Source organism: Lepidochelys olivacea, assembly GCF_965140295.1.
Source record: "Lepidochelys olivacea isolate rLepOli2 genome assembly, chromosome: 3".
Taxonomy (NCBI): domain Eukaryota; kingdom Metazoa; phylum Chordata; order Testudines; family Cheloniidae; genus Lepidochelys; species Lepidochelys olivacea.
Genome location: NC_140413.1, coordinates 26685073 through 26701237, shown reverse-complemented (window position 1 = coordinate 26701237; position 16165 = coordinate 26685073). Strand labels below are relative to the sequence as shown.

Genomic DNA, 16165 nt, shown 5'->3' with positions numbered 1-16165 from the left:
GGCTTTGTCAAGCCTGACCTTAAAAACTTCTAAGGAAGGAGATTCCACCACCTCCCTAGGCAACGCATTCCAGTGTTTCACCACCCTCCTAGTGAAAAAGTTTTTCCTAATATCCAACCTAAACCTCCCCCACTGCAACTTGAGACCATTACTCCTTGTCCTGTCCTCTTCCACCACTGAGAATAGTCTAGAACCATCCTCTCTGGAACTACCTCTCAGGTAGTTGAAAGCAGCTATCAAATCCCCCCTCATTCTTCTCTTCTGCAGACTAAACAATCCCAGTTCCCTCAGCCTCTCCTCATAACTCATGTGTTCCAGACCCCTAATCATTTTTGTTGCCCTTCGCTGGACTCTCTCCAATTTATCCATATCCTTCTTGTAGTGTGGGGCCCAAAACTGGACACAGTACTCCAGATGAGGCCTCACCAATGTCGAATAGAGGGGGACGATCACATCCCTCGATCTGCTCGCTATGCCCCTACTTATACATCCCAAAATGCCATTGGCCTTCTTGGCAACAAGGGCACACTGCTGACTCATATCCAGCTTCTCGTCCACTGTCACCCCTAGGTCCTTTTCCGCAGAACTGCTGCCTAGCCATTCGGTCCCTAGTCTGTAGCGGTGCACTGGGTTCTTCCGTCCTAAGTGCAGGACCCTGCACTTATCCTTATTGAACCTCATCAGATTTCTTTTGGCCCAATCCTCCAATTTGTCTAGGTCCCTCTGTATCCTATCCCTGCCCTCCAGCGTATCTACCACTCCTCCCAGTTTAGTATCATCCGCAAATTTGCTGAGAGTGCAATCCACACCATCCTCCAGATCATTTATGAAGATATTGAACAAAAACGGCCCCAGGACTGACCCCTGGGGCACTCCACTTGACACCGGCTGCCAACCAGACATGGAGCCATTGATCACTACCCGTTGAGCCCGACAATCTAGCCAGCTTTCTACCCACCTTATAGTGCATTCATCCAGCCCATACTTCTTTAACTTGCTGACAAGAATACTGTGGGAGACCGTGTCAAAAGCTTTGCTAAAGTCAAGATACAATACATCCACTGCTTTCCCTTCATCCACAGAACCAGTAATCTCATCATAGAAGGCGATATAGCACCCATCCAGTACTAGTTATAACAGAAAAGGAACTGCATTCTTATTTGATATAGTTATCTATTGATTATAGAAAATGTATTATAAATGCAATATTTAACTGTTCAGACATAAAATGTAAGGTAGAAAAATACGGAAAATTGATGACACATTGTCGGAAGCTTGGGGGAAAAAACACAAAATAGTTACCTCTTATTTCAGAAAATAAGTATTCACAGTTTATGTAGGAAAATTTTACAGAAAAGGATCCTACCTGAGTCTGCAAAGAACTGTTTGCTGCCAGCAGTGACTCTATGGCACCTGGAGGGCAATGTGTCAGAGCAAAAGCCATGAGCTCCTGCCGAATACCCAAGTCTTGGTAGCCTTCTGATTGCCCTAATTGGCTGCATACCTCCCAACTTTTAGAATAGCCTGCAAAGGTAACAAAAAGTTTGCCAAGCAAAGTCACATAAAATCAATAATTTAATTGGGGGGGGGGGAGGGGGAGAAAAGAAATAAACTTTTTCCAATGGCCAAAGGTTACATCATCATCAATAAATCAGATAAGAGTATAGCTTCTCTTGTTAAATTCTCAACATTTCATGAGAGGAGAGGGGGGTGGGGGAAGAGAGAGAGACACTTAGCAGTAAGCAAAAAATCTTGGAATTCAGCTACCTAACATTATATATACTCTAGGTACCAATATGGTGCATAGTCATGTGTGTGTGTCCATACATATGTATTTGTGCTTAGTGACACCATGTTAAGAAAAATCAGATCAGACTGCTTCAGAATAAACTGAACATTTTTAGAATAGACCTGCTGATGTAAAAGATCAGTGTTGTCTTTTAAAATAAAATAATTTAACTCTTCTGTGTTAGGGCCATGGGGAAATAGAGGGGAAAAGCACAGGAGCAGATTATCTTCTGTTATTCAATGCCCCGATCGCCACTTATACCTTCCCCCACCCATAAACCATATTAGACTTGCAAGAATTAAAATAGGATTGGGCAGACAAAGAGAAATGTGAAGCCCCATCATTTTTACTAGCTATCCTCTGGATGGATGGGATATGGGTGGGAGAACCAGAAGAGGAACCACACTTCTCCAAAGCGCACACAATCACTTCCAGTGGCTGAGAGTCTAGTGGCCCCAGATCATATGGGAAACACAGAACATTGTTTAAATGTTTGCAAATATGTACAAACAGCACATATAATTGGGATCCACTTTTTGCATTGTAGGAGAGATTATGGGGACATGTCAACCTCCCCCATCACCAAACACACACTTAACTGATTTTAAGTAAAGTTCACAACTATGAATCCTGAGCAGAGGGAAGCACTAGCTTCCAGCCTGGAGTTCAGCACCTAACTCCACTAAATTAAGGGCGGAGGTTGGCTCCCTGTTAGGGTGCTGGCTTCTGTGAATCCTTTTTTTAAGAGGTTAACTCTACCCACACATTGTAGAAGGAGCCTGGGTGCCTAACTTGGGGGTGTGAATTCCACAAGACAGCCAGATGCCTAAAAGTTAGGTGTTGCAACGCTGAGCATTGCAACACTTAAGTTCCCCTTATGAATATAGTCCCTAACATTCTCAGAATAATACAACAGGACTCCTGAGCAACTGTATAACTAATAACTACATTCCTCACTATTTAATTACTTCTACAAGTCAACCAATCACTTGATATGATAAATTGGTCTTTCATTACACCGTGAAGTTTCTAAATTGATTTAACTTTTTTAGGTTGAAACCAGATCCTAGCACAGCTTCATAAAGTAATGTGCTCATGTTTTGACGGAGAATTTACATAGAAAAGGATTAAAGAATGAATGGGTCCAGAAGGTCTTCACAAAATGGAAATTAATGCATTTACCACTAGGGTCTATAGGGGTCTTTGGATTTTAATAGTATTTCAATGAATATTCATTAATGAACAAGTTTTCAACTTTATCACACATGGGGATTCATATGAGATAAATGAAAAAAATTTCTTCTCTCCTCCCTCCACATGAACAATTTGGAAATAAACCACTGTGGAAACAATTACAACTAAATCCCTGCTGGGACAGACTTATGAGACAGTGCGATGAAAATAAAGGATATCTGAACTAAAATACATAATTCCCGCAGACAGTTCGCACAGAATTAATCAAACTGAAAACCTGCGTTCTTCCAGAGGTCACTGTTGCTTAAATCACATGGACTACAGAACATTTATATAAGTAAAAAAGTATTCTACACTTGCTATATTCTAAGTAACTATATTCTAATTTCTACAAACAAAATGGGATTGACCTACCAATTAAGTTAGTCAGTCTGGAGTCACAGATTTTACATAATGTCAGAAAATTCAGAAGAGGACTTTTTTTTTTTTAAGTGGTAAACTTCACCTGTGGCTCTAAGCTCTTGGCAGTGCATACTAGCAGCTTTGTAGTCCTGGAAATGGAGAGCTTGTTCCACTAAAAGGATCAAAACCTGGCCTTTTCTCTCAGTCTGGTCATCTCCTGTAAGAAGAGTCAGAAAAGTTGTTACCAATTATTTCAAAGGTCAATAGTCAATTATTAGCACAGTATTTCACAAGAATGTTTCTGTATATTGTGGATGAAAATGGCTCTCTTTCAAAGCTGTTGATGGTTTGGATGCTACAAATATTCAATATAGATCTACCTCTTCCTGATGAAACCAAGACATAACTTACTTAATTAGTGAAACAGGTAATTGTGTGCCCAAACCATGTGTTCATATATTGCCAGAAGAACTCACATCAGTAAGTATTTCCATCACAAGGTGGAAAACACTTGTTGAAAAAAATAAATACTGTCTAGTTAATTTCCATTGTATGCGTTACAAAAGGTCTTCAAAAATAGGGGCTTAAAATTAGGCTCTTTAAATCACCAAGTAAGTCTCTAAATATGCATTTATTTTCAAAGGGAGCTGCTATGTGCTTCCATGTTAATTTTTAGGTATGTTAGGGCCTATATCTGTGTGTCCAATACAGCATGACTGATTTTTCTCTGTATCATTTTAATGTTAACACCTGTAGGATCCCTTAGGGCTCCAAAAGGAATAAAACCTCTAATTCATTCTTTATGGCCTGGACTTCTAATTGGTTGCAGTGTTGTCACTGAACTCTTGTCTCCATTAACGACTTGCACAGGTTTAACTTTTCACTGAAGTCTTTGAGTCCAGCAGTTTGTTCAATTGTTCACCCCTAGGCAACAAGAGATGACTGTGCATGTTCCCGTGCAACCCGATAAATGTAAAATAAAACATGGACAGTGTAGGATTAACAGAATTTGACTTTGGGGGGAAGGAGGGAAAGCAATGTGTCTATAAAATCTTGTCCTGGAGATAAAACCCATTCCACATGCAAATGTTCTGGTAAAAATTTGCCTCTATGTTCTAGGTGAGCATGAAAAGGAAAGGAAATCAGGAATATGAGGAGTCCTAATCTCCTTTTCCAAACCACAGTTATATTCCATGCATATAATCTTCCCTCCTTCCACTATTTTTTTTGTCCCTCTATTTCTCACCTCGCTTGGCAAGTTGTAATGAACACAGCATATGTCCATAACTGTATATGAAAGTGCAGTCAGTCTCACACACAAGTAAGATCTAGATCTATATATTTTAAACATATGCAAGATCTATAGGGATGGACTGATCAGAAAAAAAAAGGGCTTCTTTCAATGCGAGTCAATCTTTACTTCTTCTCACCAGCTATCAGAGGATTTTAAGGATGCAGCACTGATGCAGCTATCTGAAAGGAGGTCAGATTATGAGACACTATGTTAACATACAGACAGGTTTCAGAGTAACAGCCGTGTTAGTCTGTATTCGCAAAAAGAAAAGGAGTACTTGTGGCACCTTAGAGACTAACCAAACGAAACTCACGAAAGCTCATGCTCAAATAAATTGGTCAGTCTCTAAGGTGCCACAAGTACTCCTCTTCTTTATGTTAACATACCTGTCCTGGAGTAATTCAACTTCAAATATTTTAAAAAGTTAAATTTATCTAACTTGTAGACTTAAGACTATAAAAACAACTAAGAAGTCCATGGTTATTTTTTCCCCTCCACTCTGTGGCTCCAACAACAGAGGTAAACCACATTGCTTGTCTAATCTTTTTTATTTATTTTTAATCACGCCCATAAAGATAAATGTACTGATTATGCTAGACTGACAACCCTAAAGAAATAGTAAAACAATAATTTTAGTGCATACATGGGAGGTAGGGTTGGTGGCCTATGATATACAGGAGGTCAGACCAGATGATCTGGTGGTCCCTTCTGGCAAAAAACTCTAACTTTATTTACAGAGCTGTCCAACCAAGATGCCTCTGGCTCCGGATGCAGAGGGACCACCTCTGGGGTCTGGACCTCCATATTCATTCATTCCTTAGCCTCTCCACTAAGACAGACTGCTATACAGTGTTGCCAATTAGACACCACCATGTTTTTTGTGATGTGAACTTTTGCCCACTGGGAGCGGACTGCTATGAAACTCCTCTCATCCAGGCCACTGCCCAGCAATTAAATGGAAACAACTTTTAGTCATTTTTTACCTAGGATAAATTTGAACCAGTGTCTTAGAGGTGAAATGTTCCTAGATACCTGCCAGGAATCCAGTGCCTGCCCCATACCCTTGGTAGCTTTCCAATGTATTATACTTATATTGGGAGATTTGTGTGTCAGCATCAGACACAAGGAAGGGGTAACAAAAGTGCAGTAAATGGATCTTTGCTGTTATTCAGAAATCACCGTGACCAATAATCAACTGCAATTTATTAGTATCTAAAATCAGTAGGGACACAATTGAAGCTGTTCTTTTCTTAATTGATCTTGAGTGGTCTTATGGCTTAGAGGGTTTTTGGGGGGGGGGAGAGGGGGATGGTTGGCTAATTTATTTTCAAGCAATAGGCTCTCCGTCTGCGTGTTTTACAAGAGTGCAAGTGTACATTATCATCATCCTCTCTCTAGTCTCTTACAATAGTTAGTACCCTATATCAATATGCCTCCTATTTAAACTCCCATTATCTTGATGCACACCGTTATATCAAAGGATTGCAACTCCAACATGACTAGCAAATCCCCAGCAATGCACAGCTAGAACGTTTTTCATGTGGCTTTTGTTGACTCAGGGAAGCCAATTAAAATCCTACCCCCTGCAGGATTTCTCGTATCTTCTCTTATTCTTCCATTTAGACCTAGAAACTCACTGCCACTGCTTCGCGGTTCCTGATTTGGGAGTTAACATTAAGTCTTAAAGAAATGAAGCAGCTTTAAACATCTAGCTCCACAGTCCCCCATCCCTTGTGATATTGACATGAGACATTCAAGATTTTTCTTTAAAACTGTTGGTAAGATAAACGCCATCATAAAATGAGTGTCTTATTTTACTCTATGATTCCTATCTGTTAGTATTGTTTGACATCCAGCAGATTGAATAGAAAAGACATTTAAAATTCAGGAACTGGAAATGTTTTATTACTTATTATTTCTATAGCACAGCCTGTATAAACAGCATGAGTTTACAAACCTCCTCAGGACTACTCCCTAGCATAAGGACTTGTATGCTCTGACTTCATGACTACTGAGGGTCAATCCACTGAGAAGCATTTACAGAATCCTTAAAGGATGTCATGCATCTCATCTTATCTCGAGGCAAATTGTCATGATAACGGACAGATGTCGTGGTAAGGAAGAAAACTACCAGTGCTTAAGAAATATAAAGAAAACATCTCCATTTCAGGCAGCCTGGGTCATCCAGCAAGCAAGAAAATATGAATTACAACTAATAAAGGATAATTCCAGTGCCGAAAGTTAATTTTGGCTAAGTTGGCCAGAATCATCTTCTGATGAGGGAAACTGAGGCACACACCATCCCAAATTCCCAGAATGTCAGACCTGGATTTAGATCTCAGGTGTTCCTCAATAAAATAGTCACAAGTCCTATGCTCAGACAATTAGACAACAGTGCCTCTTTCATATACAGCAAGAACAGCTGTGCGCTTATTTTGATATATATTCTTTTGGCTGAAATTGGAAAGGGCAACAGCATGAGAAAGTTGAGGAACTTGGTAATCTTCAAAAATAGGTATGACTTCTGGATAAGAGTTCAAAACATTTTTTAATTAGAAAAGTTTACCCATTCCTAAAATTAATTACATTTTTCCAAAAACTTTACTGTCAACTTAATGAGAAACTAAATGGATTTTTTTTAAATTAACGTCTCATCAAGCAACTCCTGTAACATGTGACAGCACAAAACAAAGTCTAGACAGGCTTTTACAACATTCAGTAACAGTAAACAAACAGCAATTAAAAGCAACTATCTAAGACTGATTTGTATTTTGAATCTTTTTTGTTCCAGTGTGCAATCAAATACACCAATTTAAGGCTAAATAATTACCTAAAATAGATTATTTGTGTTCTGATTTTTACTGGGAATAAGGACTCTGGTTCCAATTCCAAAGTCTGCCACTAATTTATTAGTAACACCTTGTAAAACCCACCATGACTCCCTTACTTTGGCCACCTGTGAAACGGATATATTCCTTACCTACCTATTTTATTGAGGCGGTGGTGTGAGCCTAATTAGGATTTACTAATTGATTTAAGATACCTGATGAAAGACCATAAGAGTGCTCAAAGGAAATTTGAGGAGTACATGACTTGCCTATAACTCTTGTTCTCTAAAAACGTACTCCACAGTGGATTGCTACTCTTGGAGTTCCGTGTTCCCATAACATTGCCACACCCCAGTACAGAGAATCTTATGCCACCCCTGGCTTAGCGTCTGTCCTTCCCCAAATCATTCTTTTAATGGTGGAACATAGAGAGCACATGCAATTTACCCTACTGCAGAATAAAAGCTTTGGTTCATAGATGCTATTTAAAATTTTAATGAACCATAGAAGCAAACCTATTAATTTCGAAAACAAGTACATTTTATTTCAAGCTGAAAATTTAAACAATAGGTTTAAATTTAATTTAATTTAAATTTAAATAATAGGTTTTGATTTTTAGTATATCTTAAAATAATATGAATGTATGAGCTGCTCTTTAGGTTACAATGCATAACTTGAAGCAGACTAATAACATTGTTAATATTGTTATAGCTACAAAGATCTATAGTAACTATTCATCATATTAACGATACACTGCAACCTAATAAAATAATAAAGAGAGGATAAATGCAAAAGTGCCCTATGTGTCTTGCTTTTACAACCTAATTGATACATATATTTTTTATACTGACTGTTAAAGCTCATGAGAGGCTCTATTTACACACTATAGTTAAGGCTGCATCCGTATTTCCATTGAAATCTCTGTTTTGCAAGGGTTTATTAATTTGACCATAAAAATTAACAGACTTTAAACTTGGTGAGAGGTCCTGGCTGAAGAGCAAATTTTAGTTGTTTTTAAAGCTGTTGTGATTATGTAAAACATCTTCCTCATGTAAAATTTAAATGAATTTGTCGAAAGCTCTTTTGCCCTATCATATTTTTTAAAAAAACACAGAGCTCAATCCAAGGACAACTTTCATTCAAGTCAATGCTGCAATATCGAGGCATGTCAGAGTTAGTGAATGGCAGATTTAAACCCAAACTTTGAATAATCAGACTGTGGAACTCATTGCCACATGATGTTATCAAGGTCTAGAATTTAGCAAGATTTTGTATGGATAATATCCAGTTACAACAGATAATATTAACAAAAATTCTGAAGGGATATAAAGTAACTCAAGATTTAAACCTTAAACCATTGTTTTAACTATTAGGGATTAGGATGAGACCTTGGGAGGGAGGCAGATTTTTTTACATCTGCCTATTTTCTTGTACCTTGTTCTGAATCATTTTGTGCTGGTTCCTGACAGGAGATTGGACAAGATGGATCATGGGTTTCATGTACTATGGTAATTTATACGATCCTGTGAATAGCTCATTCTTTGCGAGTCATCCAGATCTTAATTTATAACAGGTTTCAGAATAGCAGCCGTGTTAGTCTGTATCTACAAAAAGAACAGGAATACTTGTGGCACCTCAGAGACTAACAAATTTATTTGAGCATAAGCTTTCATGAGCTACAGCTCACTTCACGAAAGCTTATGCTCAAATAAATTTGTTAGTCTCAGAGGTGCCACAAGTACTCCTTTTAATTTATAACAGTTTCCAAATTCCAACAAATTTTCTGAGTCTTTAAAGGTATAAATAGCATAACAAAACCATCTGAAACAGCACTAATGTTTAAACTCAAAATATAATGCACCGGAATACTTCATACTTGCGAACACGTACTGTTGTCCTCTGCTGCACAGAACGTAAAGCTTGTTCAAGTCTTTTTTTGCAACTAAGGCTCCTTTCTAATGAGTAGCTCCCCAAGAGACAAAAGTTCTTAGTCCTGATTTTTCTTAAAATCAAGTGTTGTGTTTTGGAGCACGTTACCAAGTTCCAACGCCGATGAGGAATGAGTGTGGATTAATTAATAATTAAGGTATTAATTGTAGGCATGGATTCACTAGAAAAAACATACCTGAGGTCTACTGTAAAGAATATTTCCATTATTGCAATAATACCAACCAAACTGGCATACTGTAAACCTCCAGTGGCAGTAAAAGTATATCGCCAAATGCAGAGTGATTTTATATAAAAAATAATCCACTTGAAGCGTTTTGTTGCTATTACAAAGTGGAACTTATTAATGACAACATGGGAACACACAGTTCTGTACATTTATTCAGCCAAGAGACAAAAAATGTTACCAACTGTTAAAGCACAGTCTTTTGCTCAGTGAGACAGCCTCTTGAAATACACTCATTTCCATGAAATTCCATATTTATATTGGGAGTGACTACCACTATGATACGTGAGATTTTATTTCTAAAATCACTGAGAGATGCCTGGTGTGCTTGGAAAATAATTATTAATGCACAAAGTATCCCACTATTGGCTGAAATATCCACTATGTTCTTTTTTATCTTTATCTAAATTCCTTTGGTTGTACTTCTCCTTCCTCTTATCATTTAAGTTAGTGAGTAGACAAAAGAAAAAGCAACATGATTAGCCTGACCACCAAGACCTCTTGAGGAAGGACAAGGGCAACACAATAAGCTCAAAACATAAGACAAAGCAATGCTCAGTCTGTCCAGTTTAACTGAGATATACTTAAAAAAAAAAAAAAAAAAAAAGTTCTGTAACCCTGCCTTTTGAGGGAGAGGGAGAGATTTAATTTTATCTACACATCATTTATTGGAATGAGCTAGGGAATGGTTATTACTTATTTATATGTGTGAGTGCATCTATGCATATATGCTCTCATAGTCATATGCATACAATTATTTTAAATACATACAGGTTAGGTTACCCTAACTTATTATATGACATTATTGTTAAGCAAACTGAAAAGGCAGGACGGTACTTCCTGTTACCCCTTCTCTATTTCCCCTAGGACCCACAATGCAATTCATAACAGAATTACAGAGACTGGAATAACAGAGACTTGGTGGGATAACTCCCATGACTGGAGTACTGTCATGGATGGTTATAAACTGTTCAGGAAGGACAGGCAGAGCAGAAAAGGTGGGGGAGTAGCACTGTATGTAAGGGAGCATACTCAGCTCAGAGCTCCGGTACGAAACTGTAGAAAAACCTGAGTGTCTCTGGATTAAGTTTAGAAGTGTGTGCAACAAGAGTGATGTAGTGGTGGGAGTCTGCTATAGACCACCGGACCAGGGGGATGAGGTAGATGAGGCTTTCTTCCGGCAACTCACGGAAGCTACTAGATCGCATGCCCTGATTCTCATGGGTGACTTTAATTTTCCCGATATCTGCTGGGAGAGCAATACAGCGGTGCATAGACAATCCAGGAAGTTTTTGGAAAGTGTAGGGGACAATTTCCTGGTGCAAGTGCTAGAGGAGCCAACTAGGGGGGGCGCTTTTCTTGACCTGCTGCTCACAAACCGGGAAGAATTAGTGGGGGAAGCAAAAGTGGATGGGAATCTGGGAGGCAGTGACCATGAGTTGGTTGAGTTCAGGATCCTGACGCAGGGAAGAAAGGTAAGCAGCAGGATACGGACCCTGGACTTCAGGAAAGCAGACTTCGACTCCTTCAGGGAACGGATGGCCAGGATCCCCTGGGGGACTAACTTGAAGGGGAAAGGAGTCCAGGAGAGCTGGCTGTATTTCAAGGAATCCCTGTTGAGGTTACAGGGACAAACCATCCCGATGAGTCGAAAAAATAGTAAATATGGCAGGCGACCAGCTTGGCTTAATAGTGAAATCCTAGCGGATCTTAAACATAAAAAAGAAGCTTACAAGAAGTGAAAGGTTGGACATATGACCAGAGAAGAGTATAAAAATATTGCTCGGGCATGTAGGAATGAAATCAGGAGGGCCAAATCGCACCTGGAGCTGCAGCTAGCGAGAGACGTCAAGAGTAACAAGAAGAGTTTCTTCAGGTATGTTGGCAACAAGAAGAAAGCCAAGGAAAGTGTGGGCCCCTTACTGAATGAGGGAGGCAACCTAGTGACAGAGGATGTGGAAAAAGCTAATGTACTCAATGCTTTTTTTGCCTCTGTCTTCACTAACAAGGTCAGCTCCCAGACTGCTGCGCTGGGCATCAAAAAATGGGGAAGAGATGGCCAGCCCTCTGTGGAGATAGAGGTGGTTAGGGACTATTTAGAAAAGCTGGATGTGCACAAGTCCATGGGGCCGGACGAGTTGCATCCGAATGTGCTGAAGGAATTGGCGGCTGTGATTGCAGAGCCATTGGCCATTATCTTTGAAAACTCGTGGCGAATCGGGGAAGTCCCGGACGACTGGAAAAAGGCTAATGTAGTGCCAATCTTTAAAAAAGGGAAGAAGGAGGATCCTGGGAACTACAGGCCAGTCAGCCTCACCTCAGTCCCTGGAAAAATCATGGAGCAGGTCCTCAAAGAGTCAATCCTGAAGCACTTGCATGAGAGGAAGGTGATCAGGAACAGCCAGCATGGATTCACCAAGGGAAGGTCATGCCTGACTAATCTAATCGCCTTTTATGATGAGATTACTGGTTCTGTGGATGAAGGGAAAGCAGTGGATGTATTGTTTCTTGACTTTAGCAAAGCTTTTGACACGGTCTCCCACAGTATTCTTGTCAGCAAGTTAAGGAAGTATGGGCTGGATGAATGCACTATAAGGTGGGTAGAAAGCTGGCTAGATTGTCGGGCTCAACGGGTAGTGATCAATGGCTCCATGTCTAGTTGGCAGCCGGTATCAAGTGGAGTGCCCCAGGGGTCGGTCCTGGGGCTGGTTTTGTTCAATATCTTCATAAATGATCTGGAGGATGGTGTGGATTGCACTCTCAGCAAATTTGAGGATGATACTAAACTGGGAGGAGTGGTAGATACGCTGGAGGGGAGGGATAGGATACAGAAGGACCTAGACAAATTGGAGGATTGGGCCAAAAGAAATCTGATGAGGTTCAATAAGGATAAGTGCAGGGTCCTGCACTTAGGATGGAAGAATCCAATGCACCGCTACAGACTAGGGACCGAAAGGCTAGGCAGCAGTTCTGCGGAAAAGGACCTAGGGGTGACAGTGGACGAGAAGATGGATATGAGTCAGCAGTGTGCCCTTGTTGCCAAGAAGGCCAATGGCATTTTGGGATGTATAAGTAGGGGCATAGCGAGCAGATCGAGGGACGTGATCGTTCCCCTCTATTCGACATTGGTGAGGCCTCATCTGGAGTACTGTGTCCAGTTTTGGGCCCCACACTACAAGAAGGATGTGGAGAAATTGGAGAGAGTCCAGCGAAGGGCAACAAAAATGATTAGGGGTCTAGAACACATGACTTATGAGGAGAGGCTGAGGGAGCTGGGATTGTTTAGCCTGCAGAAGAGAAGAATGAGGGGGGATTTGATAGCTGCTTTCAACTACCTGAAAGGGGGTTCCAAAGAGGATGGCTCTAGACTGTTCTCAATGGTAGCAGATGACAGAACGAGGAGTAATGGTCTCAAGTTGCAGTGGGGGAGGTTTAGATTGGATATTAGGAAAAACTTTTTCACTAAGAGGGTGGTGAAACACTGGAATGCGTTACCTAGGGAGGTGGTAGAATCTCCTTCCTTAGAGGTTTTTAAGGTCAGGCTTGACAAAGCCCTGGCTGGGATAATTTAACTGGGAATTGGTCCTGCTTCGAGTAGGGGGTTGGACTAGATGACCTTCAGGGGTCCCTTCCAACCCTGATATTCTATGATTCATCCAGCCATAACTCTCAGTCGCCCACAATCTTTTCCCTGACACCATGCAATGCCCCCTGCTCCTCACTGCACTTGTAAATATTGGCTCAGATATCTCCTCAGTCAACTCCTTGATTATTCTAGGATGCATTTCATCAGACCCTGGTGATTTAAAGGCATCTAACTTGTCTAAGTAATTTTTGACTTGTTCTTTCCCTATTTTAGACTCTGATCCTACCTCATTTTCACTGGCATTCACTATTTTAGATGTCCCATCGCCACCAACCATCTTAGTGAAAACCAAAGCAAAGAAGTCATTAAACACCTCTGCCAGTTCCACATTTTCTGTTATTGTCTTTCCCTCCTCATTGAATAATGAGCCTATTGTCCTTGGTCTTTCTCTTGCTTCTAATTTAGTTGTAGAACATTTTCTTGTTTCCTTTTATGTCCCTAGCTAGTTTGATCTCGTTTTGTGCCTTGGCTTTTCTAATTTTGTCCCTGCATACTTGTGTTATTTGTTTATATTCATCCTTTGTAGTTTGACCGAGTTTCCACTTTATGTAGGACTCTTTTTTGAATTTTAGATCATTGAAGATCTCCTCGTTAAGCCTGCGTCATCTCTTGCAATACTTCCTATCTTTCCTATGCAATGGGATAATTTGCTCTTCTGCCCTTAATAACGTCTCTTTGAAAAACTGCCAATTGTCTTCAATTGTTTTTCCCCTTAGACTTGCTTCCCATGGGATTTTACCTACCAACTCCCTGAGTTTGCTCAAGTCTGCCTTCTTGAAATTCGTCTTTATTGTGCTGTTCTCCCTCCTACCATTGCTTAGAATCGTGAACTCTACCATTTCATGATCACTTTAACCCAAGTTGCCTTCCTCTTTCAAATTCTCAACCAGTTCTTCCCTATTTGTCAAAATCAAACCTAGAACAGCCTCCCCTCTAGTAGCTTTGTCCACCTTCTGAAATAAAAAATTGTCTCCATAGCATTCCAAGAACTTGTTAGATAATCTGTACCCTGCTGTGTTATTTTGCCAACAGATATCTGAGTAGTTGAAGTCCCCCATCACCACCAACTCCTGTGCTTTGGATGATTTTGTTAGTTGTTTAAAAAAAAAAAAACCTCATCCACCTCTTCTTTCTTGTTTGGTGGTCTGTAGTAGACCCCTACCATGACATCACCCTTGTATTTCTACCCCTTTTATTCTTACTCAGAGACTTTCAACAAGTCTGTCTCTTATTTCTGTCTCAACCTCAGTCCAAGTGCATACATTTTTAATATATAAGGCAACATCTCCTACCTTTTTTCCCTGCCTGTCCCTCCTTCTATACCAATATTCCAGTCATGTGTATTATCCAGTGATACGTAGTCTCTGTGATGCCATCTAGGTCATAGTTGTGTTTATTTACTAGCATTTCAAGTTCTTTCTGCTTACTCCCCATACTTCTCGCATTAATATACAGACATTAGTGATAAAGAAAGCTAACAAGATGCATGAGACTTTATGTAAGCCACTTCAGAACACATGCTGGTCACACTCCTCACATTCAAAGATTGGGGAAAATATGTTCTATGCATACCAATACCCTTGTAAACAGTAACAGAAACTAAACAAGAATTTAGCATAAACAATATGCAAAAGGTAATACTGACATGTAAAAGGAAAATCAGTGATTTGATCTAGGGTAGCCAGGGAGGAAGATTAGTTTTCCCAACAAACACCCAAAACTTTAAAACAATCCTAACCATAGATCTCTAGTTATGCCTCCAAAATATCAATAGCAACATCTATATTGAGCTATGAGTGAAAAGAGTTATATATAAGTTCTAGGTACTATTATCATTAAACATAATTAGAGTGTTGAAAACACTTCAGCAGAGAAGTCTGGGGGAACGTGCCGAATTCATTGTCTTCCTTTTCTGCAAAAGCAGAACATTCAATTTGGAACAGCTATTGTACTGCAGGTCCAATCCTGCAAGATGTTCAACACCTGAAATAAGCATTCAGCCCTAACACATTACCTTCAGCATAAAAATATGCTAAATCAACTGTAGACAAATTGCGTTGTTACACTGAAGTTTATGTGACAGACAACTTTTGTTCTCTTACATGAGCAGGACTGTTGTTAAATCAAACTAGTATACTTGACAGGGATAAGAAAATTACTGGATTTGAAAAATGATTAGTATTAATAAATTATTAATACTAATAATTGATTCTACATCATAAAATATTCTCACCTGTAAATCCAAATCCAAATTTGACATGATCTTTGGCTCAAAATCTAAATTAAACAGGGCTGTTCTTATTTTATGTATTAAAGAAGGTCACAACAGCTGAATACAAGATCACCTGTAAAATATGTCAGTCATCCTTGAAGGCTGCTCCTACACAGGACACTTTGGTGCCATCCTTGAGTACATCCTGATGATTAACTCAAATGCCCTTGAGTTAATATCTTACATTGCAGTTTAACATTTACAACAGTTTACCTGCAACTCTCAGTAAATCTGCAAGTCCCAGGAGCTTGGCAGACTGTTTGTAGTTTGTGGGCAACTGAGCTATACAGTCCTTGATGAGGCTGAGTCGATCAGAACACAAACGCACTGTTTAAAGAAAATATGATATGTTAAAGGGAGATTATATGCACAAACTTTCTCTAATGTATGTGTAATTTTTGTTTAAAATGCAGGCACACTTACTCATGCTGCATAAACAAAACACCTCATTTTCTAAGGTAATATAGTTATTTGTTATAGTTTAACTAGGACTATATATGCAGAGGGTCCTTCACAAACACATAAAATACATCTCCCCTGTCCTGAAAAGCTTGCAATTTACATTAG

The 16165-nt window shown here is 39.6% G+C and overlaps 1 protein-coding gene across 1 annotated transcript in view; it reads right to left on the bottom strand.

Moving 5' to 3' along the window:
- Positions 1-16165, bottom strand: part of NBAS (NBAS subunit of NRZ tethering complex) — a 407958-nt gene that overhangs the window by 233223 nt on the left and 158570 nt on the right. The window contains exons 32-34 of the mRNA XM_084622071.1: positions 15812-15925; positions 3489-3602; positions 1367-1524 (exon numbers count right to left, since the gene is read on the bottom strand). Coding sequence (XP_084478197.1) covers positions 1367-1524; positions 3489-3602; positions 15812-15925 — 386 coding nt within the window. The remainder of the gene's footprint in view (positions 1-1366; positions 1525-3488; positions 3603-15811; positions 15926-16165) is intronic.